Here is a 27163-nt window from a genome sequence, read left to right as displayed (position 1 = left end):
ATACACGTCCAAAATGAAATTGCATATGAGAATGTTACCTATACATGTTCAATTTACCTATTCCCTTTAGCATAATCTATGCATTCCCACACACCTCTCTCTCCCTCCATTTTGCAATTCTATAATGAATGCCTCAGTATTAAAATATCAGTCAATAAGAACTAAATTATTCTCCTGGGGGCATCACAGAATAACAAAATACAGCTTCGCTACCCTAGAAAGTCTTTTAATGAAAACAGAAGCAGAAAGCAGTGTTGCAAGATTTTCACATTGCTCTTCAATTACATTTAGATTATATACAGGGTCATGAACTAGGCTGGGACAACAAAAATCCTGTCAGCTCATTTTATGACCGATGTCTATCCTGATGTTCTGAGGGCAGTGAAGTTGTTTCAGCTCTAGTCCAGACGTATTTCTGCAGCGTGGACAAGATATGCTTGATCACCTCTATCTTACAGTTTATACAAATTAGCCTATCATATTAAGGCATAGCTACGCTAGAAGTATGCAAATATTCTCCTTTGCTCTGAAGAATGTCAATCTTCGAATGAGTAAAACACCACATCCATCATAGACCAAGAAATGGATTTTGCTCTAAAGGCAGATAGTAGCCAAGGTGACAACACAGAGACTTTCTAAATTCTCAGGATTAGTTCTCAGATACATGTCGTCACTAGTCATGCAGAAATATACTGATTATATATCAGTGTTCCGAAAAGAAGCCAAAGCAATGTAGAGATCTACCTCTCACAAAAGAAAGAAAATATTCTTCTATTTTGAATGAATCAATTCATCAAACAATCACAATATCATGACATATCAATATTCCCAAAAATATCTCTAAAACGTTTCCTGTATATTAGGCTTTCTGAACTAAACAGAATATATACAACACGGTTTATATAGATAGTAGGTGGAAATTATGTTCTTTCTGAAGCTGTCTGGCTATCACTTCCTCATAAAAACCTTTATTTTTTCTCCAGAGGTAATATGTGACTGGAGACATTGCCTCTTACTAAGAATGGAAGCGACAAACTCCTCCAAATCCCCAGACTGATACTTGCTTGCAGCACACTTATCTTTAGTGCAAGATGTGCTATGTATTGACTTGAAAGTGGAAATAAACCAGACATTCCAATCTTATAATCAGTGGAGGCTACATGATTCTAGAATTTGCCTGGATGCGCAACAGTTTTCAAAAAATAATTGAACACTAGATATTCCGTATAACCTTCTGGATCTGTCCTTTCACTCCTGAGGTTATCATCCAGATTCTTCTTATCAGTCATGTAGACAACAAACTTGGTCTACTCAGGTTCTTTCATAACTATCATCTGAAATATTCTGTTACAATGAACAAGGTTCTACACGATCTCATCAAAAAGCTAGCATACCAGACATAATATATTGGTGAATGACACTTATATGGTCTCATGGAGCTTAGACTTCATTTTGGCCTATGAGGATGCATCAATATAATGTTGTTTTAGCTCCTGTCTGTTCTGACAGACCCCTAGGAAATCCAGGACAGTCTTAGTATATCTACTGGCAGGGCTTCACTAGGTTTTGTGATTGCTGGATAATCCTCAAGTCATCATATGGATCAGACTTAATTCCATGAGACAGTCTAGGATAGTCTAGTCTCTCGTGAACTTGAGGGAATCTTGGGGCCAACTTTCACAGTAGGCTGAAAGACTGATGTCAGAATTTGGTGTTTAGTCAATAGCTAAATCAAGAAAATTTCTCTTATTTGATAAGGACTGAGAAAGGGCAAAACAATGAAAAAAATTGCAAAAACCAAAATCCTTGGCATGAAATTGGAAAGGAAGACAATAAATTTTCTTTGATTACTATTTAGTTCTGTCCAATATTAACACCCTAGCCATCCTTTTACATTTCATGACTACAAAGGCAAAGTATATTTGGCATCACTTAACTAAGGACAATCCTTAACATAAAATCAGGGAGTTTGAGTTTCAAATCACTAGGGAAAGTCAAGAGGGAGAGCCCTTACTGTCTTCATCAGATAATGTTACTAATTCCATAACCATATTGGAATTCTCTACTCCATAAAAGGCAGTGGTACACATACACACAAGCTTGTATGGTATAGAACACGTATATGCACAAAATGGTGTTGGAGAGGGATGTACAGAAATCTCTCTGTCTCTACTCTTTTATGGTGGGACTTACTTCTAATTTTAATAAGTAAGTACGGTACAGCAGACATTCACCGTTCTAAGAGTCTGAATCTTTTAATATTTCAAATTCATGCTAAATACTATAATTATTCTGATTAAATATTTCAATATTTTAGTGATTTTTGGAAGCATTTCATATTCAGTTCTTTTTGGTCTAACTTTTTTTTCTCCAAGAGCAATAACAAAACACAAAACCTGACCAAACCTCTTCTGGGACAGTCATTTTCCACAACTATATTTTCTCAGAGAGGCCTAATGTTAATCTTTGTATAATAGTAAGGGTCAGAGACTACAAAGCAATGGAAGTTCCGTATTGCCTGAAACTCTTTGCCTCTGTCTATAATCTCCTCTTTCTGGTTTTTGCCCTCTCTTTGTGTGGCTTTATGCACATGCTTTGCATCCATGCACAGGGAATAGGGGAAAAGGCGCAGTGGGGAGACATGAGAAGGTGGTAAGAATATGAAAAAGGAAAGAGAAATATTAAGTGCTCCTAAAGCAGAGGTTCTTACAAGCGGGGGTTCTTGTAGTAAAGGGAGTCTCCTTACTGTCATCTAAAAAGTCTTCCTCCTCATCCTCCTTTCTCAGTCTCCTCTTGGTCTCCTCATCATAAATGAGACCCAGCAGGTTGGCTGGGCTTTCACTCTCCCCGTGGCACAGCTCATTCAATCGGACGCCAATCGCCTATCATAGGGAGACAAAGAAAAAAAATAGCATAAAGTACAGTCATGAAGCAATTAACAACGTTTCGGTCAAAGACGGACTGCATATATGATGGTGGTCCCATACAATTAGTACCATATAGCTGAGCTGTGTAATAAGCTATACTATGTAGGTTTGTGTAAGTACTCTATGATGTTTGTACAACCACAAAATTGCCTAACGACACATTTCCCAGAACATATTCTCACCATTAAGTGATGTATGTCAGCCTGTAAAATAGGTTCTCATATTAACAGAGGACATAAGCAACTAATTAATGGGAATTATTTCCAGCATGAGCCTCCTCTGTATGCCACAGTGCTGTCACCACCACATTTCCCAATGTGGAAACCCAGACATGAAGGGCATTGACCTATCTCCAAGGTCATTTAGTCTAAAGACTTGTAGAAACTGGAATGATACCTTTGTGTTCGTATAAAAATTTTTCTGAAAATATTTCCATTTACTCAAAGGTCCTTTATTTTATAGGTGTAAGAGTATGCAGTTGTTTTTAATGGAGGATTTTGTTGCAGTAAAAGAAATCACAGCTCCTCAGAGTGCTTCTGATTATGCTATTTTATGAGAATGTCATTGTCATGCCAATGAGTTTGGAGGTTGGCATGAATTCCGGTCCTGCAATTTTATTTATATCTGCCATTATGTATACAATTCACGGCTTTTTTGTAGACTTTGTTCCCTCTTTCATGATAACCTATGAATTAGTAAGAAATACTAACAACTCTTTTCATAGAGTACCCAACATTAACACTAGAAATATGACTTTTAATAACTCAGAATGTGGACAATATTGGCTTTTACAAGATATTCACAGAACCTATACTTGCTACCTGTTCTTCTGAATCATCACGCACTATTGTCTGATTCACCAAAATGAATTTTCCACAAGAAGAGACAAAATACACTGCCTCTATTTAATTCCTTTAATATTCCCATTACATAAAGTATGCAACAAAAGAAGAGACACACTCTTAGGAAGGAGAGTCAAAAAGCTAACATGAGCACTGAACTTGGGGTTTGACAGTTTTGTTGCTCTATGCATTAGTAAGAACAAAATTCTACCTAATTTCCTTTCTTCCTGTATCATCCCTTTCAAATGTTTAGTACCGTTACTAAATTCGGAGCATGCAAGAAATTAGACTCACTGCTAGAAACTGACAAAGATATGTCCTGAACTCTTTAATTAAAAACACAAGTTATTTGAATGTCTTGGCTAGCTGGAAACAAAGAGATCTCCCTAAACTCTGGAATTAAATGAGGAGTAACCAAGACCACATCAATGAAAAAGATGTAATGTAAAAAGATATTGCAGGATCCTAAAATTTTAGTTGCTAACCTGAGAAGTTTTACGCAAACAAAACAAAACATAAAAACGAAAACCACAATCTCAACAAAAAGCTGTGTCCTGATGCTATTATTTTGGAGATCTTCTCTAAAGAAGGAGACAGGCAGTTACAAGTGTGGAGTGGAGCCAACAAACCTAATACTGAGAATCAAAGGGGAAAGCTCTGCATCGATCCTTCCAGGAGGTTGAAACTAAGCAATTTAAATTAAATTGGCAATTTTAATGAAATCTTAAAGAGTTGTTCAAAATATAACCTTGTCTGGGATAATATTAAATGTCTAAATAATAATTTAGAGCTCCTTGTCTCTTCCAAGGCTAGAAGAATGGCTTGGACATATGTTTATTCCTCTCTTCATTCATCAAATATTTATTGCGAGGTAATTTGCTAGTTATTAAATAAAAAATAAAGCGGAATAAATTGTTATAGTATGCCAGTATCTTTGTTTAATGTACCCTAGTGCATTATACCTTCATACAAAAGGTTTGGCAAGTAGGAAGGTTAGAAAAGTTGAAAGACTTGCTCAAGGTTGATCAGCCAGCTGTGGACTGGATTCAAACACTGGGTGTTTGACTCCGTATCTTTTGCTCTTTCCTTCAATGAGCTTACAGTCTACTGGGGAGATAATAGCATACCAAAACAACACATTAAGTGGTGAAAGAGACTGAAAGCACTTTATTAGTTCAGAAGACGGATAGATTAGACTCAGTTCAGAGAATCAACGAAAGCCTCATTGCTGTAGACTTTGAAGAATTGGTATTTTGGCTGATGGGGAAGGGAAAGAGTAGATATTCCAGATGGAGACTTCAGGCAAATGCACCAATGCCTTCAGAGACTGATAAGTAAGCCGCTTGGTTGAAGCAAAATTTTGTGAGAGGACATAACGTGCAGGAAGGCTGGAAAGGTAGACTGGCACTAGATCCTACAGTTCTTGAATCTGAACTTCATTTTGCATTCTGAAGAAGGATGAAAGGTCATTCTTGAGTGGAGGGGGAACCTGATCCCTTGTTTGAGGGACTATATTAGCTGCCTAGGAATGCAAGACAAATCATGTATCCTGCTTTCAAAAATTAATGTCATAACTTACTATTATTGAACACCTCTTAGGTGCAAAGGATTGAGATAAATATTCTTTAGATACACTAGCTCATTTGACGTCATCATCCATAATCCTGGCATGATTTGAACAAAGGTTCTGGAGAGAGAAGTGATGTCAGGTTAAGCAGTTTGGGTTTCATCCCAAGGGAAAAGGAGGGCCACTGAAGCATTATAAGTAGGTGAGAAACACAATCTGATTTGCATTTTAGCCTAATCACTCTGATTTGCATTTTAGCCTAATCACTCTGACAGCTGTTTGGAGAATGAATGGAAGGGGGCAAGTCTGGAGGTTGGGAGCTGAGTATAAATGTTCTGTTTTTAGATGGGCTATGCCATCGGGAGATCATTTTACTGGCAGTGTGTAGGACGGGTCAGATGAGGGAGACTATGGGGAGGACACCAAATGGGAAATTACTTTAGTCATTCAGATAAGAAATAATGAAGATCTGACCCAAAGGGGCATCAGCAACAAGGAAGAGGTGGAATCAATAAGGGAAGGAGGTTTGATATACGTTCAAAGGCTGTCATCTTAGATGATGGTGGTACCATTAATAAGAATAGAAAGTTCAGGAGGGGCTGAAAATGGGGGTGTGTTTATATGGAAAGAAGTGTTTTATTTTGGTCAGATTGAGTTTCAGGCTATTAAGTGAATGCCTCCCAAGGGCTGTTGGCAATGCTGGCCTGGGATCTGAAAAGTGGTACGATGGAGAAGTCTATGCCACTGGCATACAGATAACAGTTGAACACATGGAATAAATGTAACCCTGGGGAAAATTATATGGCAAGAAATTATAAGAGATCCTGGGAATGTCTACAGTTATAGGCAGGAAGAGGCAGAGGACCAGGGAAGGAGACAAGAGATAATAATGTCTAACTTCATAAATTTATTGGGAGGATGAAATGAACTAAGTTTATTTTCCCTTAAAATGTTTTGTTCAGTGCCTCGTGCATAGCAGATATTCAATAAACTCTCTCTCAAGCAAAGGTAAACACAAAACTTCTTCACTTCACTCAAGCGCCCCAATTTTTATAGAAGAAAATCAAAAGCTCACGTCTCCCCATTGGTAGAAGAGCTTGGCAGCATTCCACTGCAGCTTCTGGTTCCGCTTGTTGCCCACGATGGGAGACCGTCCCCTGGACAGGCCTTTCTTGGTGATATTCACATGATGCCCTTTCATCCACTCTGGCCAGTTGCCACGGTTGCAGCGGTGAACAAAACGGGCACATTCCAGGAAGAGCGCTGCTCTGGCTACCACAGGCGCTTCCTGAGTAGGGTCGTTAAGGAAAGAAGGGTATGGGATTAATGCACAATAAATTGACCTTAAAGGGAATTACTATGTACTCTTAGATTAATTTAATCTCCATGTTTTGATCTAGCTTAGCTGTATTTCTCAAGCTAGTGTTAGCATGGCTAACATAGTCATGGGAAATCTGGAAAATGAATCCACTTAGGCAAATTTGGATATTGAAGAATTAGACATTTTAAGTAGGTTTCTGTGCTTAGTCTTCTCCTATTGAAGAATCTCAAGTAATTTCATGACTCTATCTTTGCATATTTAAGAGGCAGCTTCATTTAAGCGTGAGAGTAAAATTACTTTTGATAAGAAGTTTTTAAATGTGAAGCTTTTTTAAATTTAAAATTTTGACACGAAGCAAACAAATATTCAATTTCTAGAACCAGTCTTATGCTAACCAAGGGTGTCAACAGCGATTTTGTTCCAACAATAATCTGCTGTCTATGACCATCCACACGCTCCAAGGGAGTACAACTGCTCCCGCATTTGGCCAGTAAGAAAAGGAAGTGCTGGCTAGATTCCGTTGAGTTAGTCTTTTTTTCCCTCACTTTGTCATGCATAACAGACCGGATTCTGCTTAAATAGGTAGGATGTCAATTGAAAATGTTTGACAAAGAGGAAATTATTTAATAAGTAAATAAAAATCAGAACATTTCTTCAAGAAAATAAAAATATGGCTCCATCTTGTCATGTCAAGATATACTCAAAAAAATAAAAGAAGAAACAACTTATAGTTGATACCCAGTAACTGGGAAGGATCAGATATCTACTGAACTCTTTATAAGCTAAAAAAAAAACAAGAGAAGGAGTGTGAAGTTTCTCATAGAATGTCAACAGGCCACAAAAAATACATACATCAACAATTACTGTATATTTTGACTTGTGCTAGTTTTAAAAAAATATATCACAATATTAGCCATCACTTCAGAGTCACCATAGGTTGCTTAGCAACCACAGGTTTTCAAATTGAAATCCTTTTCGTCATTTCAAGCAATGGTATTCTCAACAATGCACTGATCCACAGTGTCAAAATAGGGGCTAATATACAGGGAGCATTGATTAGGTGCCAACAAATTTTTATGAACTGTAATTCTTAATTAGCATAACAAACCTCTGATCTAGAAATAATATCCTCATTTCAATGATTTTTAAAATGAGGTATAATTTTTCCACTATCATACACCTGGGAAGGGGGAGACATGGAGTTGAATCTCAGGTCTCTGTGATGCCCCGATCTATGCTAGCTCCCATTTGGTATCTAAATTGTCTTAATTTATACTCACATGAATTGTGGTAAAAGATGATGTCTAGAATGCATATAGAAAGTCACTGTTCAAAAATGGGACATTAATGTCATGTAATATTATTTTCTAAAACACATAATATGATCACATCATTTTCCCACTTAAAATCTATTATAGGCTCCATCCACCTCAATCATAAAATGAATAAAGATACCCAACCTTTGTTATTTGGTTCATCTCCCTTTCTATCTTCATCTCAAGCACTCTAGGGTCCAATTATGACAAATGGTTACAGTCCAAATATGACATCTCATACCTTTCCATATGTTTCCATGGCTTGCAGGGCATTTAAGTCCCTTTTCCATCTGGCAAATTGCCACTTTTATTTTTTGTTTGTTTGAGGAAGATTAGCCCTGAGCTAACATCTGCTGCCAATCCTCTTTTTGCTGAGGAAGACTGGCCCTGAGCTAACATCCGTGCCCATCTTCTTCTACTTTATATGTGGGACGCCTACCACAGCATGGCTTGCTTAGCGGTGCCATCTCCGCACCCGGGATCTGAACCAGCGAACCCCAGGCCGCTGAAGCGGAATGTGCGAACTTAACCACTGTGCCACCGGGCCAGCCCCAAATTGGCACTTTTAAGACTCAGTTTAGTTACATTCTCTAAGAAGCCTTCCTTAAGCCCTTCCCACTCCAGGCAGAGTTGGTTACTTCATACTTCTGAGTACCACAGTATCTCAAGCACACTGGATGATTCAAGTAAGTTAGCCTGTTAAACATTTTCTCATTGTCTACGTCTTAAATGAAGCCATCACGAATTCCAATAAGAGGGGCTGGCCCCATGGCACAGTGGTTAAGTTTGGCATGTTCTGCTTCTGCGGCCTGAGTTTGTAGGTTTCAATACCAGGCATGGACCTACGCCGCTCGTCAACCATGCTCTGGCGGCAACTCACAAATAAAGTGGAGGAAGATTGGCACTGATGTCAGCTCAGGGCTAATCTTCCCCAGCAAAAAAAAACACACAAAAAGAAAATAATTCCAATAAGAAATATATTTATGTAGGGACATAATTTTACAAAGAATGCGTTGTATTGCCATGACATATAATGTTAACCTATGCGAAAAGACTGAATACAAGATGAACACTAATGATGAGAATCTATCATCAACTACATTGGTGTCAAGACTTGGTAGCAGGTCACAGGGATAGAAAGACTTGAGATTGCAAAGGGTCAAATGACTTTCTGCATCAAACCTATCAAAATTGTGGCACCATAACACAGACTAAATATCTACACTCTTTTCTTGTATTAAATATTTATTTTACTAAACATTCCAGATATGCAAATCTGTGTCTGGAAAAGGCTGGAATATCTGTCTCTAAAAACAAATGCCAGTCTGGAGGGCAAGGCGAGTGATGCAAATTTATTCTTAGCCTGTCACGTTTTGACACATTCCCAATATAAAGCAATGGGATTCACTGCTCAATGACAGGAAGACAGAAACAGTGCTGCTGGAATAGCATTGTGTTATGAACCCTGGCTCTTTCAGGACTAACAAGGACAAAACATAAGCTAACTCAAAGGTATGAGGTAGAGGATCTTTTTATTGCCCTTAACTATTAGATGGTACTGAGAGGATTAACAGTAGATGAATGAAGAACCCAAATTGTGCTATGTGAGGCTTCCTATGTAGATTGGCTTGTCTTCTTTAGAAGAAATGATTTTATTTGCTTAGGGAGCTCAAGGAACTTTTAATGAAAAGCAATTTCAATTCTCTTCTTTCAAAAGCCTCTTATGATAAAACTCAGATATTATCAGTTACTGGCCCCAGGAAATCCTAAGCTAAGTTTGGAAATGGAATTGAGATCAACCTGAAAATAACTCCCAGCAAGTAAACAGAACAACATTAAAGGGAAAGTTGTTATTATATAATGAGTTTGATCTATGTAAATTGTGAAACCCAGCAACTTTTGGAAATGTCACTGTCTGCATTAAAGGATGATAACACAGAATAACTCAAATATTGTCTTTTTCTTATAATTTTTAAAACCTGGTGGGTGAAGGCAGGCTGGGGAGTCCTATAGTCAAGATGGCACTAAATAATACCAATTTCTAGGGTGTTGTTTTGTGCATATTACTGTACAGACAACTGAGGGAGTTGTTGAGGCATAAAGCTAAGGACTCTACTGTGCATCCTAGTACAAGATACTTAGCAACAAGTACTGACTTCACAGTATATGTGAAAGAGCATTCAAGGCATTCTAGTGTGGGTGTGGCTGTTAGGAATTTTTTTCATTATCAATTTCTTTCAAAGTGTAGCGTAGAAGGTATTGATTTTAGAAGCAGGATTATGGAATACCTTGGACAAAGGATTCTTCCTGGACATAAAGGAAAGTTAATTTTTCCTCTTTTGATGGAGCTTACCTCTTATGGCTCAGTGCAATCTGAAGAAGCAGTAAAAAATGGAGGCATGACAGAAAGGATAGGGATGGATTCACATGACAGAGAAAAACAGCACAAATGGAGAAAAACGAATCAGAAGAATGCTGCATAGCTGAAAAGAAGCAGAGTATCAGAGGAATAGTCAAGTGACTATCTAAACAAGATTTGACACCGTTGGCATACCATAGAGAATTTTGCTTGTGGCCCTGAAAGAAAAGTAGGCACATTTAAATTTCCTCTTTCTTATTAACAGGCTGCCAGATTACCTTTTGATGTTCCATAACGCCACAGAATGGTTTCTGTGCCACTACACCATGCCTTCATAGTTCCCAGACAAGCAAGAATCAATCTTAACTGGGAAGACAAAATCTTAGGTTGAACCACACAGAATTTCTAAGTTTAAAGGTCAAAAATAGTTGAATACTAACAATTTCACATGGTTTGATCTTATGTTAGGCGTTCTTTGCAATGGCTACAGTTATCTAGTTAACATTACAAAATGTCATGAGAAGGTCATTACGCAGCAATGTTAGATTTCTCTAACATCCCAAACTAGGAAACTTCAAGCTTCAGGCTGCTTTTCCTTGACTTCCTTTGTCACTTTTTCCTGCATTTTATAAGATCGTTACGTATATTGAATGTTTCCTTTATGAAAGTGAAGCAGAGAATTGGATACTAATTCAAATAGCTGTGCTTTATTTTACCTCAGGACCTACAAAATATTGCTACCAGATACGATGGTTAATTGAAGGTTATAATTGCAATACAGTTCTTTCCCTTAAGGACCGTATCTAAACTTATGGGAGAAGAAGCCCTGACTGATCCTGAAAACTTGTTAGATAACAACATGGGACAGGAACTAATGGTTTTAAAGACTGAGTATTTTATGTTGACCCCTGGGGAATTACATAATATTTTTACTGCCTTACAATAAAATAGAAAGCTCTTCCTGGTGTTATTTAAAACCTATGGAATAAGCAGTTATCGTGGGTTTGAGTGTGCACTGGAAGCTGGTCTGCTAGAGGGCATGGGCTTGTGAGTCAGTCTTTATCGCCTGTCTTGACTTCTCTGTCTGACTGAGATTACACAGTAACTGACACAGCACCTCTGCCCCCGCCCGTCTCTACAGTAGCTGTGGGCAATGAAATGACTCAGTTGCCAGGCCAGAGGCAGGCATTATTGTTCAGTACAGGATCTGGATGGTTAGTCATGTTAACACTTACTCAGATCCTGCTAATATTTTGGATAAGTATTTTAAAAATCAAATGCGGAGTTCGGTTTCTGACAATATGATGGATTAGGTGTGAAGACAAAGTTCTTTTGGTTTAGACACCTGAAAATGCTGAATAAAATATCCAAACATTTCTTCATTTTGTTTTTGCTTTTGTTTCTAACATGAGATAATAGACCATTGGAGAGTAGAAATTACAAGAAAGGGCAATTAGGGGGGGAGGGGGAAGGGTGTGAGCTAGTGCGGGGATGCTTGCCCCTGGGGTTGCTACTGAGTACAGAGAGACCAGAGCACGGGCTTTCAATAGGCCACAAGCCCAAGCAGAGCGGGATGTCAGGTCATACACTCCTGTAGAAAGCCAAGATCCCAAGTGGAAGCCACCCTCGATGGATGAATGAGAAAAGATCTGCCCCATGGAGGTCGGCTCACCTCACTAGACTTGGCTCTGGGTAGAGCAGGAAAAAAAAAAAGGCAAAAAGTCTTTTATGAGAACTCCTAATCAACATCCTGCATTCTCACTAAGTTGGGACCAGAATGGGCACTATTTCCATGTTCCTCACCCCCCGAAAAGTTTCAAAAAGATGTTAGGTTGGTGATGTTTCCAAGTGCCTGGCAAAAGAAATGGAAATCCTCTCTGGAGGAATACTTTAAACCAGCCCTTCCTGAACCTTCAAACTTGAGTGTACATAAGAGTTACTTGGGAATATGGATAAATTAGATTCCTTGGTCTCACCCCAGAGATTCCAATGCAGTAATCTGTTTCAGGGCCTGAAAATGTGCATTTCTAACCTGCTCACAGGTAATGTTGATGTTGCTGGTCTGTTGGATAACGCCACTTTTAACACACGTCTTTATCCCACAGATAAAGTTCCAAGGAGTTAAGCTCACATTAAAAATACATAAGAAAATAATCCACCAGGGGCAAGAGTCAGCAGAAGTAACAAAGAGCAGAATCAAATACACAAAGACTGCAGTTATTGGAATCATAGTGTATCAAATACATTTAAATATTCATGTGGGTATTGAAAGTATGGTGAAGGAATTAGATTCTCAAAGTTGAACAGGCAGTTTTAAAACAAGAATCAAATAGAACTCTTACAAATAAAAATGTAGTATGTAGTACTTGAAATTTAAAATTCAACGAATAGACTAAAACACAGATTAGATCAGGTTTTTCCAACTTCAACACCATTGACCATCTTTCTTTGTGGGGGCCACACTATGTATCATGGGAGGTTTATCAGCATCTTTGGTATCTACCCACTAGATGGCAGTAGCAATCCCTGAGTTGTGGCAACCAAAAATTCCTCCAGACACTGCCAAATGTCCCCTGGTGGGAAAATTTCCCTTCCTTAAGAACCACAAGATTAAACACAGTTGAAAAGAGAAAACAGGAAATGGAAGAAATTCTCAGAAAATTACCCAGGATGTAGCACAGAAAGAGACAAAGAAATTAAAAATATGAAAGAGAGGTTGTCAAAGACAGAGGATAAAGGGAGAATATCTATCATACTTGTTTTCAATTTCTAGAAGTAAAGAATAGAGAAATGTGAAGAACACAATCTTTGAAGAGATAACAGTTGAAAATTTTCCAGAATAGATGTAATAGGCCAATTACATGATTCAGGGGCTTAATGAACCCCAAATAAGAAAAATAAGCTAGAAACACAAATAGAATATAATAGTTTCCAAACTAGTAAAGGGAAATAAAATATTTTAGTGAAAGTGAAAAATATCAACAATAAAGAGAAGGTATTAAAAGCAACTAAATGAGGGGGGACAGATTACCTATAAAGAAGTGTCAATTACAGCAGAAGAGAATGAGATGATATCTTTGAAGTACAGAAAGAAAATGTTAGTCTATAATCATAATTTCAGCAAAAGTTTCTTTCAAGATTGAGACCAAAATACATTTCCAAGTAAACTGTAGCTGAGAGAGCTACTGCCAATCAATCATCACTAACTTCTGAAAGGTTTCCTTCAGAAGAGGGATATAGGTCTTAGAAGGAACATCAGAGATGCAAGGAGAAATGGTGAGCAAAGAATATGCTAAGCTTCTGAGTAAATTTAAAAATCATTTTCCCAAAAATCAATAAAAATAATGTCTACTTTGTCAATGTTAAAGCAAAAACAGGAAAGAACTAAATCTTGATGGGGTTAAAACCCTCTGCAGTCTTTTATTGTTTGAGAGAAGAGTAAAGATACCCATTAACTTTAGGTTTCATTTAGTTAAATATATATGCAGTTTTTAAAAGCACAAATAGAATGTAATAATTTCCAAACTAGTAAAGGGAAATTTAAAAAAAAAACAAACCAAAGCAAGAGAAATAAAACAAAATCCAACACAATTTAAAAGAAGGCATGAAATGGAAATGAAAACACATACACAACGAACAACAACAAAAATGTAATAGGCAAACGAAGGCAGAAGTGAATTTATTCAGTAATCACAACCTGTGCAAATGTAACAAATTTTTTAGGAAAAAAGATTATTAAAATGGTATAAAAATTCAAATATAAGATTTTTATAAGAGACATACCTAAAACATAAAGATGTAGAAAACTTGAAAGTAAAAGATTGGCAGAAAGACATACTAGGACCATACTAACCAAATAAAATTGTTTCAGCCATATTAGTATCACAGAAAAATATACATTAAGGTGAAAAGCATTACTAGAAATAAACTGAGTCACTAGACAAAGTGATAAAAGGTTCACAGCACCAGAAACATGGTACTCTTCTAAACTGTCTGCTTCTAAATAAACAAAACAAAAAAAAACTGTTGGAACTACAAGTATAAATGGACAAATCTGCCATCACAGTGGAGATTTTAACACAATCAATTTAGTAATTTACAGATCAAGCAGTGAGGGGAAGAAGATAAGGATGTATAAGATTAGAATATAAAACACCGTACCCAACAAATAGAGAATACACATGGTTTTCAACCACACATGGGACATTTATGAAAACTGATAATGATCTAGTTCGTAAAGCAAATGTAAATTAATTCCAAAGAATCAGTATCTGAAAAGTCAATAACAAACGGATTCCTAACAAAACCCTGGAATTTATAAATTGAAACACACACCTACATAATCTAAATAATCCATAGGTCAAAAAAGAAATCACTAAAGAAATTAAAAAGTACTTAAAAATAAGTCATAACAAAAATACTACTTATCAAAATTTATGGCATGTAGCTAAAGTAGTACTTAGAGGGAAATTAATAGCTAAATGCTCAGGGTTTTTTTTTTTTTTTTGAGGAAGATTAGTCCTGAGCTAATGTTCACCACCAATCCTCCTCTTTTTGCTGAGGAAGAGTAGCCCTGAGCTAACACCTGTGCCCATCTTCCTCTATTTTATATATAGGACGCCCGCCACAGCATGGCTGGATAATCTGTGTGTAGGTCTGCACCTGGGATCCAAACTGGAAAAACCCAGGCCACCAAAGCAGAGTGTGCAAACTCAACTGCTACACCACTGGGCTGGCCCCTAAATGTTCAGTTTTGAAAAGAAAAAATAAAATTAAGAGCTAAGCAATCAACTAATAAGCTAAGGAATAACACAACGAAAAAGTGAAAAGAAGGAAATAACAAAAATAAGAGCAGGAATTAATGAATTAGAGAATATTACAGACACAATAGAGAAAATTAAGAAGGTCATTAAAAACTACTAATGAAATTAACAAATATTTGGCAAGCCTAATATCAAAAAAGAAAGGAAATATTTTGAGGAATAAAAATAGATAAAATACCTAAAGCTGCTGCAAAGATTAAGAACTAATAAGAAAATGTTACAATTTTATGCCAACAAATATGAAAATGTAGGTGAAATTGGTAAATTACTGAAAAAATTAAAATTACTTAACTGACTCAGAAAGAAATAGAACCTTTGAATAATCAATTCAGATCTGAATTTCAACCATCTCTAAATTTATCTGTGGACTCAATAGAATTCCAAGAATAAATCAAAGGATTTTCATGGAACCTGACAAGCTAATTACAAAAGTCACATGGAAGAGCCAAGAGCCAAGAATAGTCTAGGTGATGAATAAAGTCCCAGCCATTAAGACAGAATAGAATCACTCAGGGTCCACATGGAATGGAATAGAAAAGCTCAGAATCTCAGCAATGCATGTATGGAAGCCTGACACACGATGACGACAGCACCGAACATCAGAGAGTAAAGGATGAGCCAGTCAATGTATTATGCTAGAATAATTATGCTTCCACGTCAACAAAAGGAAAACAAAGAAAACGAATTCCTATCCTTACCATTCACATAGTAAATTCTAGTTAAAGACAAGTGTGAAATGTAAACTTTAAAACTTTCAGAGGAAAATCTAAGAATATATTTATTATCTTGGGATTTCTTTAAAAAGACATAAAAAATGCTAGCCATAAAGGAAAACTTTGATGAATTAAATTACGTTAAATTAAAATATTCTCTTCATTAAAATACAGCATAAGGAATGAAGAAAAAACAAGCCACACACTGGGAGACGATGCAATGCAAAGAACAGAAAATGGATTATTATTGACACTATCTATACTGTCTTTATAAATTACCAATAAAAAGATAAATAATCCTCCAATAAAAGAATAAACAAAAGACATTAATGGGATCTTTCACCGAAGTGAAACATGACTGGTAAATAAATCTAGAAAATAAACTTAAGGTTGAAATAGAGTAAAGTGTTGTTACTCTAATGCATCAGATGGGTAAAAATCAAAATCTTGTACATACGAGTTTTGGCAAGAAGACAGAGCAATCAGAGCTTTTAATACACTGTTAGTGCCTATGTGTAATCATTGCAACTGCTTTGAAACATGCTTTGGCATCATAGAGTAAAACTGACTCAATAATTCCATCCTTATGTGTATTTAGATAACTATTGTGAATCAAGGCCCATATGCAGTAATATTCATGGAAGCATTATTGAAAATAGCCAAAATTTTGAAAAAATAAAAATGTCCATCTAACACAGAATAGATACGTAAACTGTGGTATATTCAAACCAATACGATTCATGAGTGAAAATTAATGTCATAATGCTGAAAGCATCAAGAAGGAGGAACTCAAATTTAACACTGAACAGAAAGAGGACAACATGCTTTAACGTAAATGAACCTCAAATCTAGGCCAAAGAAAGTAAAACAAAACAATATATTCCCTAGGGACACAAACTCATGTGGTAAAATAAAGCAAGCACAAGAAAGAGTAAAACAAAATTCAAGAGAGCAGTGTGTTCTGGGAGGTGGGGGTGTGTGGTTAGAGAAGAGAATGCAGGGGATTTTAAAGAAAGCAGAAATGTCCTATTGCGTCAGATATGTGGTGGATATGTGGTATTTAAATTTTTTTCTTTAAACTCTACATATTTATGATACACATTCTTTTTATGTTACATTTCATAGTTATAATCTTTTAAAAAATTCAATGATATAAGAGTACTACTAGAATTAAGTGAATAATTTGATGATTTAGTTTGGGTTATTACTGAATTATTTAAACTTTTCTTATGATTCAAAAGAGAACACAGTATTATTTTGCTTTGACAATTCTTCTTATGCATATGTTCTTATCTCCTTGAAAGAAGCTGGTCTGCACTGATGACCAGGCAGTCTATTGACGGTAAGCCCAAATGTGGGTTAAATTTGATGCAGGGACTCTGAACGTGTGACTATACCTATGGTGACCAAATGTCTCAATTTCCCCAGGATAGTTCCGGTTATGGCTGTTTAACTGGTATAATTATCAATAGCACCTCCTTTCACTCCCAAAAGTGTCCCAGTTTGGACAAAAATTATATAATCACTCCTCCTAAAGCTATCTATTTATAAGGCTATATAATTAACCGGAATTAGGTTTTCTCCATGCACAGATTAGGGAGAATTCTATGATCCCACTGCTTTTCTTATATTCATGGAATTGCTCCTAAAGCAAACTGACCTTATTATGAGTGTCACTCATGCAAATAAATTACCAATCAATTAGAAAGCACTGTCTGTACATGTTATAAATTCAACTGGATAAAAAAGGATAGACTATTTTACGTGGAATATATAGAAAACAGATGTGCCTTTTGGTTAAGCTGTTTAATTTTTCTATCTATTTTTGTGCTTGTCGATTATATAAACTTAGAAGTGAAAAGAGTCCTTTCTAAAACATGTCTTTTTAAAAATGCCTTCCAGTTACATCTATTAAATTTATATTAAAGAGAAAGAGTGCTAGGAAGAGCTGCGTTGGACTTAAAATTGAACCAATTATTCCTAAGTTTAGTAGTCACAGCGATAACGACAAGAGGATTGTTCACAACAAACAAAAACCTTTAGATGGGCAAGACTTTGAACACTGACATTCCTAGTATTTCTTCCACTTGATACTTTTTAATTCTGAAGAAAACTGCCAAAAAATACCACATTTAAATTCTATAACTAAGGCAATAAAACAACGAACACTGTTTTGAAATAAAAATTATGTTATAATGCAAAAATTGTCTTAAAGCTGCACTTAACAAATAAGTTCAGGGGGCTGGCCCCGTGGCCGACTGGTTAAGTTCGTGCGCTCCGCTGCAGGCAGCCCAGTGTTTCATTGGTTCGAATCCTGGGCGAGGACATGACACTGCTCATCAAACCACGCTGAGGCGGTGTCCCACATGCCACAACTAGAAGGACCCACAATGAAGAATATACAACTATGTACCGGGGGGCTTTGGGGAGAAGGAGGAGAAAATAAAATCTTTAAAAAAAAAAATAAGTTCAAAGTCCAACAAAAACAGACAATATAAAAGCTACATGGGAGACCGTGTTGAACTGGAATGTGTGGTGAACAGAACATATTCATCTTTCCCTTCCTCTTCCAAATCCCATCTGACGAAACGGCGGAATCTACAACTATGTCTGTATCTGTATCCGTATCTACACCGACATCTGCACTGCATCCGCACATCTATCTGTCATTTAGCTATCATCTATCTGTCATCAATCTATCCATCTATGTCATTTATATCTACACCTACGTCTCAATACTAGATAGAAATATAAACATTCCTACCTATATTTACATACATATTTGTATATACATTCATATATTTATATGACTAAAAGCACAATGCATTGGAAAACATATTTTAAAAGTGATGCATTTCTGAAAGACAGGAAGCAGATAAGATCAGACATTAAGTAAAGCCAAAGACCGAGGAAGCAAAAGCTGAAAACGCATTTAGCAGAAGACATTTGTGAAAGTCAGAGCAATCCTGAGGAACTCCTAACCCCGATCAACAGGTACAAACAATTGCAGTTGTCACACCTGTACAAATAACTAATCACAGAATGCCACTTTGATTCAAGCACATGGGACGTGCAGCTACATTTCCCTTCCCCTCAGTCCACTGTTCAGAATTCACCAGTAACTTCAGTTCCTTCACTTTTCCATACCTGAGAAACTGAATTTAAGTGTGCCCTTATTTGGGGACGATTTCTTGGCTTGATCCTTTCCTCTCATACAAATAAATAAAATAATGAATGTGAAGGTGCTTAATAAACTATCAAGTGTAACAAAAATGTTACTACTGTTATCCTGTACCACCGCCTCTGCCACCATCACCACTACCAGCACACCACCACCACTACCACTATCATCACCTATCCCTTTTATTCAACCAACCAGCTCTACCCGGATTCTCTCTTTGTCTGACAATGGAAACCGCTGGGCTCCTATAATCCTTAACTGAATCTGACCTCTGGAATTCTGACCTCTGACCTCTACACACTCCTTGGCTTTGACCTAGAATCAAAGACTCTCAGATAAGAAGAGAACTTGTACTAACCACCCACTTCTTAAGCCCACTGTACACTGGCCCCCACTGAATCCAGTCTAGAGACAAAGAGCTCATTGCTTCCCAATGCAGCTACTTCACCACTGGACATCTACAATGATCAGAAAACGCCCCTTTGAGGCTCAACACACTGATTATAAGCATCAAGCTGCCTTTATTTTATTTCTTACCACAAGATTATAAGATTTAGAGGTAAAACAGGGCCAGAGTATGTTCCACAGGAAAGGAAGAAAGCAGAATTTAGTGGTTTGGCAACTATTTGGACATAGCCTTATTTTGGGGAAGTAAAATAAATTTTAAGTTTTCTATGGGGTTTGGCCCAACTTAATGGTAGGAGTCAAACTACAGCCAGGAATAGAGTGTACTTGTACCTCAAAACCCCTGTATCACATCTCCTTTGAGACTGTAAGCATTATAGCAGTTGGAAATCAGACGGGGCCAGAGCCACTTGATGAGAGGGAATGAAATCTCAACACCCAAGAGACTTGATTATCAAAGCATTCATCAACATTGCTCTTACAATACTCTCCAGTCAGAAACCAGTGTTAACTTGTTCCATTGGGATTTCTCAAGCTTCAAATGTGTTGCATTCTTTGTGACAAGCCTCCTATTTCTCCCGTGCCTATGTATATTATATAAATCCTAAAAGCTTTCCAGGTAGGAGGCAATATTCCTTCTGTTTTTATATCATCAATAAATGTTAATAAAATCATTCCAATTACTTGACTAAAGAGTCTCATTTTGCCAGTGATAATGCTTTAGTTGAGATTGAGTTCTTAACGTTTTTCATTTCATGAATGGGTTTTTGGTCCATGAACCTTCTGATATTATATGCTAAATTTTGTGTGTAAGTGCACTTCTCTTGGGAGAACTTCCATAGCTTTCATCTAATCCTAAAAGAGTCTATGTCCCCAAAATGTTAAGAACCACTGGCTTAGAGGGTGAATGTGCTGTATGATCCTTTAGATTAAAAAATCTCATATATTTTCCTGTTATCAATTCATCATGTATTCATGTGATAAGGAAAGATTCAAATGCTTTTGGACCATTAAAAATCATTCACAATCTTCTTTATTATGGAAACCATATGCATTTAAGTATATTTTCAATGTATCAAGAGATACTCATTCTGATTGATTTAATTTTATTTTATTTTATTATTATTTTTTTTTTACTGAGAAAGCATACGGTATTGCTAAGAGTCTTGAAGGGAATCAGAAAATTCTGCTCTGAGCCCAGTTTGAGCACTGACCGGCTTATATGACCTTGAGTAAAGTCACTTCAGCTCTTGGGGCCTCTGTTCTCTCATGTGGAAGAGAAGTGAATGAAAAGAGCTGCTCCATAAAGTTCATTGCATGATACATATTCATGTGGAGATTTCCGCTCAGGATGTCTGAAAGTGTGAGGGCTAGACCTTCCCAGTGAGTGAAAGACAATCTGTCATCTCTGTCATCAGGTGCCTATTTCACTGATAGTTGTCCAAATGCTATTATCCCATCATTTTCTGATTTCTTGGCCAGCTCTGCCTAGCTCTCTCTCTCAATTCTTCTACGAGTTGAAATAACATGGTTTGGTATTATCATTTTCCTTAATCTCATTAGGCAGTTGTTTGAGAAATTTGATGCCTCACTTGTCTAAAAATTTTCCAAAGTAGCTATGACTTTAGGACTGAGATAAAGATGGACACGGCAACACCTTTGGACATTACAGCTTAAACCATGTGTAAAATGCTAATGCGCAATTGTCACTGTGAGTTTAATGACCGTTCCACTAGCTTCTGTCATCTTTACTTTCCTAATCGCATTTAAACTATCAGGTAAAAAATAAAGAATTTATTAATTTTGCATGCTTAAAAGTAAGTTCCTATAGTGATCTCACACAATTTTTTAAGAGAAAGTCAACATGGTGGAGTACAAAATATAGGATCTGTGAAGACAGACCCAGGTTCTAATCTGCCTCTATCCTTTGCTGGCTTTGTAGCCCTGCCCTGTGAGTTGGTCTTTCTGAGCTTCAATTTTTTGCTTTAGAAACCTAGTAGGCACGCAATAAATGTTAGTCATTAGTTTACTAACTTTAGACTGTTGTACACTAGGAAGTCTGGAAAATAGATCACTCTGCAAATATAATCTTCATAAGAAAAGGTGCAAAACAGGCGAAGCTCTCCGCTGAGTGTGGTTGCGTTACCATCAACAGTAGCACCATGCCTGGCACATAGGAAGCTCTCCATAGACACTGGTTGAGTTAATTAATTACTTATTGTATGATGAGCATCTTGTAAGCCACAGTGACTCCAGGCTTTTAAATTCCACCCCCTTGCCATTTGATGTATTTGATACTTAGAGAACTGCCCCTCCTCCATGACTGTATCCAGTTCAAAATTACTTATACTCAGAGAGGAGCCAATGAGCGCTCCATTCACCATGACCACACCTTCACTGTCATCCTGTTATTCCAAGACTTCCTTCTGTTCCCTAAAAAATCCTCAGCATCCGCTACTACCAACACCATGTAGTCATGTCTGATTTTATACCCTGTCAACAGTTTCTAATCATTGCAAATCTGAGAGTTACAAAATAGGAATTTGTGGATATTTTAACGAGCATTTCTTAAGCTCCTTGCCTTGTCAAGTTCTCTTGCTGTAGACAGGCATCTCGTTGTTCTTTGATTGCTTAATTGCCACCAGGCTCTGCTCTCCTGGAGACCTGTGACTCTACATTTTACAGTCACTGTAGCATACATCAATACACATTGAACATTTTGGAATTAAAAAATATATCTTTGCAAAGGCCAACATCCGCGAATGGGAAATGGACTGAAAAATCTTACATAATGACAAGTCATCATTTTGAGTGATTCCAGTGGTATTTGCATTTCAGGCTTGCTGCTTATGAAACATCCTGAGAGCAAAAGCTGCAAATGTCACAGAAAAATGTCATGAATTACATTATCAGGTTTGGATGATTTTCCATGTTTTCTATAAAATATGAGTGACCAGTGGTCATTATTCATGTGTTATAAAGCCTAGAAAAGGGATCGTTTATAGACAGGTTTGAAGTTTTTTGTTGTAACCAAAGTCCATTTTAGTTTTTCTTTTTTAAAAGTGAAAATAAAACACTTTTATTTCTTGATATATACTTGGTATTTTGTACCCAGTGTTTATACAGTATATGAAGAGTTTATTAGACCAGAAGTAAATAAAGGAAATTGAGACGCTGAGTTCAAAACTCACATCTGGGCCTAGTTTACCAGACAAAAATACTTTCTAAACAAGATCCACTTTATACTCCCTAATCCCTTTCAGGTGTGTAACATCATAGGTGGGTCCAAGCGCTTCTGCACAATTAACTTCAATTGATGCTTCATTCATATTTTTCCTCCAATTGGCAGACAATTAAGCCAAGACTCAGAGCTTAAAGGACTAACACATGACAGACATAAGGCTAATAATAATATGATCATAATAACAGCCTACTTTATTGAGCAGTTACTATATTTCAGGCATGAGATGAGGCCTTTACATCTAATATCTCATTTAATCCTCACACCAGCCCTAAGAGTAGGTACAATATTATTATGACTCTTACTCTCATTTTACAGAGGTTTAGCTAGTAAATGCCGAGTGATTTTAACGCAGGCAGTCTGATTTCAGAGCCCTCACAGATTTTTAATCATGATGCTAAACATTCTACTTCCCAGATCATATTTATTACGATTTTTGTCCTTTTTATTTTCTTTCACCACCTATCTTCCTCCTTTTGCCACTAACGCTCAGAAAACAGAACAAAACAAAACACAGCCTCACGGTTAGGGTTAGGATTAGGGATCCATCCTTCCCTCCATTAGCAGGATTCACTGGAATCGGGAACAGGGCGGGCAGTCTCCTGACAACTTACAAGATCCAAGGCAGCTGCCAGGATGGACGCATCCGGAATTGTGCCCGGTTCACAGCAGTTTAACAGGAACTGAAATCGCTTCATGCCTTGTCGGATTGCTCCCAGATTCACGACGTTTTTGCTTTTTCCGCTATCTTGGTTGGGAGACAGATGGTCGTCAAAACTGTGGCAACCTGTGGTGGATGAATGAAGGAAAGAGTGTAGTGGACCACAGATTTAACAAGAGCTTCAAAGTTGTAATAACGTGTTTTCTGTAGCGTTGGCCTGAAAACTTCCCTCTGACTCCCCCTCCCTCCTCTCCATCCAAAAGCTTATTTGGACACACCCTGACCTTTCGGAATCTAGTGACAAACGGCATATGTAAATACAGGTTTTTACATAAATATGTAAACATATAAATTTAAATATTTGTTTATTTAAATTTAAATATTTGAATATATAAATATCATTTTGCTACCAGGTCTCCTTTCTAAATGATGAGAGCTTTAGGTTTATTTATTTAATTATTTATTTATTTGTCATTTCTTACTCATTAATTTGTCTTCTGATTTTGCTCTCTTGCCATAAAGACTATTTTATTTTTCTGCAAATTTTAAAAATTAATTAATTAATTTTTTATTGTGGTAACATTGGTTTATCACATTTTTAATTGCAGTAATATTGGATTATAACATTCTGTAACTTTCAGATGTACATTGTAATATATTTCGAATTCTGTGTAGATTACATCATGTTCAACACCCAAGGACTAATTACAATACATTACCACACATGTGCCAAATCACCCCTTTCACCCTAGCCCCTGACCCCTTCCCCTCTGGTAACCACCAATCGAATCTCTGTTACTATGTGTTTGTTTGTGGTTGTTTTTATCGTCTACTTATGAGTGAGATCATACAGTATTTGACTTTCTCCCTCTGACTTATTTAGCTTAGCCTAATACCCTCAAGGTCCATCCATGTTGTCACAAATGGCTGGATTTCACCATTTCTTACGGCTGAGTAGTAGTCCATCGTGTATAAATACCACATCTTCTTTATCTATTCATCCCTTGATGGGCACCTAGGTTGCTTCCAAGTCTTGGCTACTGTGAACAAGGCTGCAATGAACATAGGGGTGCATGTATCTTTATGCATTAGTGTTTTCAAGTTCTTTGGATAAATACCCAGCAGTGGAATAGCTGGATCATATGGTAGATCTATTCTTAATTTTCTGAGGAAACTCCATACTGCTTTTCATAGTGACTGCACCAGTTTACACTCCCACCAGCAGTGTATGAGGGCTCCCTTCTCTCCACAACCTCTCCAACACTTGTTGTTTCCTGTCTTGTTAATTATAGCCATTCTGACTGGAGTGAGGTGATATTTCATTGTAGTTTTGATTTTCATTTCCCTGATAGCTAATGATGTTGAGCATCTTTTCATATGCCTGTTGGCCATCCATATATCTTCTTTGGAGAAATCTCTCAAGATTTTTTGCCCACTTTTTAATTGGGTTGTTGGTTTTTTTGTTGTTGAGATGCATGAGTTTTTTCCATATTTTGGATATTAAACCCTTATCCCATATATGGTTTGCCAATATCTTCACCCAATTGTTAGGTTGTCTTTTCATTTTGTTGATGGTTTCCTTTGCAGTGCAGAAGATTTTTAGTTTGATGTAGTCCCATTTGTTTATTTCTTCTTTTGTTTCCATTGCCCAGTCAGGCATGTTACTTGAAAATATGCTGCTAAGATGGATGCCAAAGAGCATGCTGCCTATGTTTTCCTCTAAAATTTTCATGGTTTCAGGTCTTAATTCAAGTCTTTAATTCATTTGGAGTTTATTTTTGTGCATGGTGCAAGATAATGGTCTACTTTCATTCTTTTACATGTGGCTGTCCAGTTTTCCCAGCATCATTTATTGAAGAGACTCTCCTTTCTCCATCGTATGCTCTTGGCTCCCTTGTTGAAAATTACTGTCCATATATGTGTGGATTTCTTTCTGAGCTCTTGGTTCTATTCCATTGATCTGTGTGTCTGTTTTTCTGCCAGTACTGTGCTGTTCTGGTTACTATAGCTTTGTAGTATATTTTGAAATCAGGCAGTATGATATCTCCAGCTTTATTCTTTTTCCTCAAGATTCCTTTGGCTATTCAGGGTCTTTTGTTGTTCCACATAAATTTTTGGATTCTTTGTTCTATTTTTGTGAAAAATGTTGTTGGAACTTTGATTGGCATTGCATTGAATCTATAGATTGGTTTAGGAAGTTTGGACATTTTAACTATGTTAATTCTTCCAGTCCAAGAGCACAGAATCTCTTTCCATTCCTTTGTGTCTTCTTCAATTTCTTTCAATAATGTTTTATAGTTTTCAGTGTGTGGATCTTTCACGTCTTTTGTTAAGCTTTTTTTCCTAGGTATTTCATTATTTTTGTTGCAAATGTAAAAGGGATTGTATTCTTAATTTCTCTTTCTGCTACTTCGTCATTAGTGTATAGAAATGCAAATTGATTTTTGTATGTTCATTTTGTATGCTGCAAATTTACCACATTCATTTATTATTTCTAAAAGTTTTTTAGTGGATTCTTTAGGGTTTTCTATATATAAAATCATGTCATCTGTAAATAGTGACAGTTGCACTTCTTCCTTTCCAATTTGGATCCCTTTTATTTCTTTATCTTGCCTGATTGCTCTGGTTAGGACTTCCAATACTATGTTAAATAAGAGTGGTGAAAGAGGGCATCCTTGCCTGGTTCCTGTTCGTGGAAGGATAGATTTCAGTTTTTCTCCATGGAGAATGATATTAGCTGTGGGTTTCTCATATATGGCCTTTACTATGTTGAGATACTTTCCTTCTATACCCATTTTATTCAGAGTTTTTATCATAAATGGATTCTGTGTCTTGTAAAATGCTTTCTCTGCATCTATTGAGATGATCATGTGATCTTTATTCTTCATTTTGTTAATGTGGTTTGTTAACCACATTGATTGATTTGTGGATGTTGAACCATCCCTGCATCCCTGGAATAAATCCCACTTGATCATGGTGTATGATCCTTTTAGTGTATTGTTGTATTCAATTTGCTAGTATTTTGTTGAGGATTTCTTCATCAATGTTCATCAGTGATATTGGCCTGTAATTTTCTTTTTTTGTGTTGTCCATGTCTGGTTTTAGTATCAGGGTAATGTTGGCTTTCTAGAATGAGTTAGGAAGCTTACCCTCCTCTTCAATTTTTTAGAAGAGTTTGAGAGGGATAGGTATTATGTCTTCTTTGAACATTTGGTAGAATTCAACAGGGAAGCCATCTGGTACTGGAATTCTATGTTTTGGGAGGTTTTTGATTACACTTTTGATCTCCTTACTGGTAACTGGTCTACTGAAATTCGCTATTTCTTCTTGATTCAGTTTTGGAAGGTTGTATGATTCTAAGGATTTATCCATTTCATCTAGATTTTCTAATTTCTTGGTGTATACCTTTTCATAGTAGAACACTATGCACCCAGCATAGCAGCACCTAAATAAATAAAGCAATTATTAATAGATATAAAAGGAGATATTATAACCTTTTGTATTTCTGAAGTATCTGTTGTAATTTCTCCTCTTTAACTTCTGATTTTATTTATTTGAGCCTTCTCTCTTTTTTTCTTGGTGAGTCTAGCTAAAGGTTTGTCAATTTTGTTTATCTTTTCAAAGAACCAGCTCTTGGTTTCATTGACTTTTTGTACTGTTTTTTAATTCTCTATTTCATTTATTTCTGCTCTGATTTTTATTATTTCCTTTCTTCTACTGATTTTGGGCTTTGTTTATTCTTCTTTTTCCAGTTCCTTTAGGTACACTGTTATTTTCTTTGTTTATTGAGGTCAGCCTGGATTGCTG

General features: G+C 36.6%; 1 protein-coding gene across 36 annotated transcripts in view; it reads right to left on the bottom strand.

The window, feature by feature from the left end:
• UNC80 (unc-80 homolog, NALCN channel complex subunit) overlaps positions 1 to 27163 on the bottom strand; it is a 218145-nt gene that overhangs the window by 108468 nt on the left and 82514 nt on the right. For 18 of the 36 annotated variants that reach the window (XR_011439827.1, XR_011439828.1, XM_023642229.2 and 15 more), the window contains exons 22-24: positions 23310 to 23482; positions 6412 to 6624; positions 2711 to 2882 (exon numbers count right to left, since the gene is read on the bottom strand). Coding sequence is in view for 34 of the 36 variants with exons in the window: in XM_023642229.2 (XP_023497997.2) it covers positions 2711 to 2882; positions 6412 to 6624; positions 23310 to 23482 (558 nt within the window). In the remaining 2 variants the exon portion in view is untranslated. The remainder of the gene's footprint in view (positions 1 to 2710; positions 2883 to 6411; positions 6625 to 23309; positions 23483 to 27163) is intronic. The other 18 variants (XM_023642233.2, XM_070270418.1, XM_070270419.1 and 15 more) reach the window with 1 other exon arrangement.

This window comes from Equus caballus, chromosome 6 (genome assembly GCF_041296265.1).
Source record: "Equus caballus isolate H_3958 breed thoroughbred chromosome 6, TB-T2T, whole genome shotgun sequence".
Classification (NCBI taxonomy): domain Eukaryota; kingdom Metazoa; phylum Chordata; class Mammalia; order Perissodactyla; family Equidae; genus Equus; species Equus caballus.
Note: the sequence above shows the minus strand (reverse complement) of the source record. Positions and strands in the feature narration are given on the sequence as shown.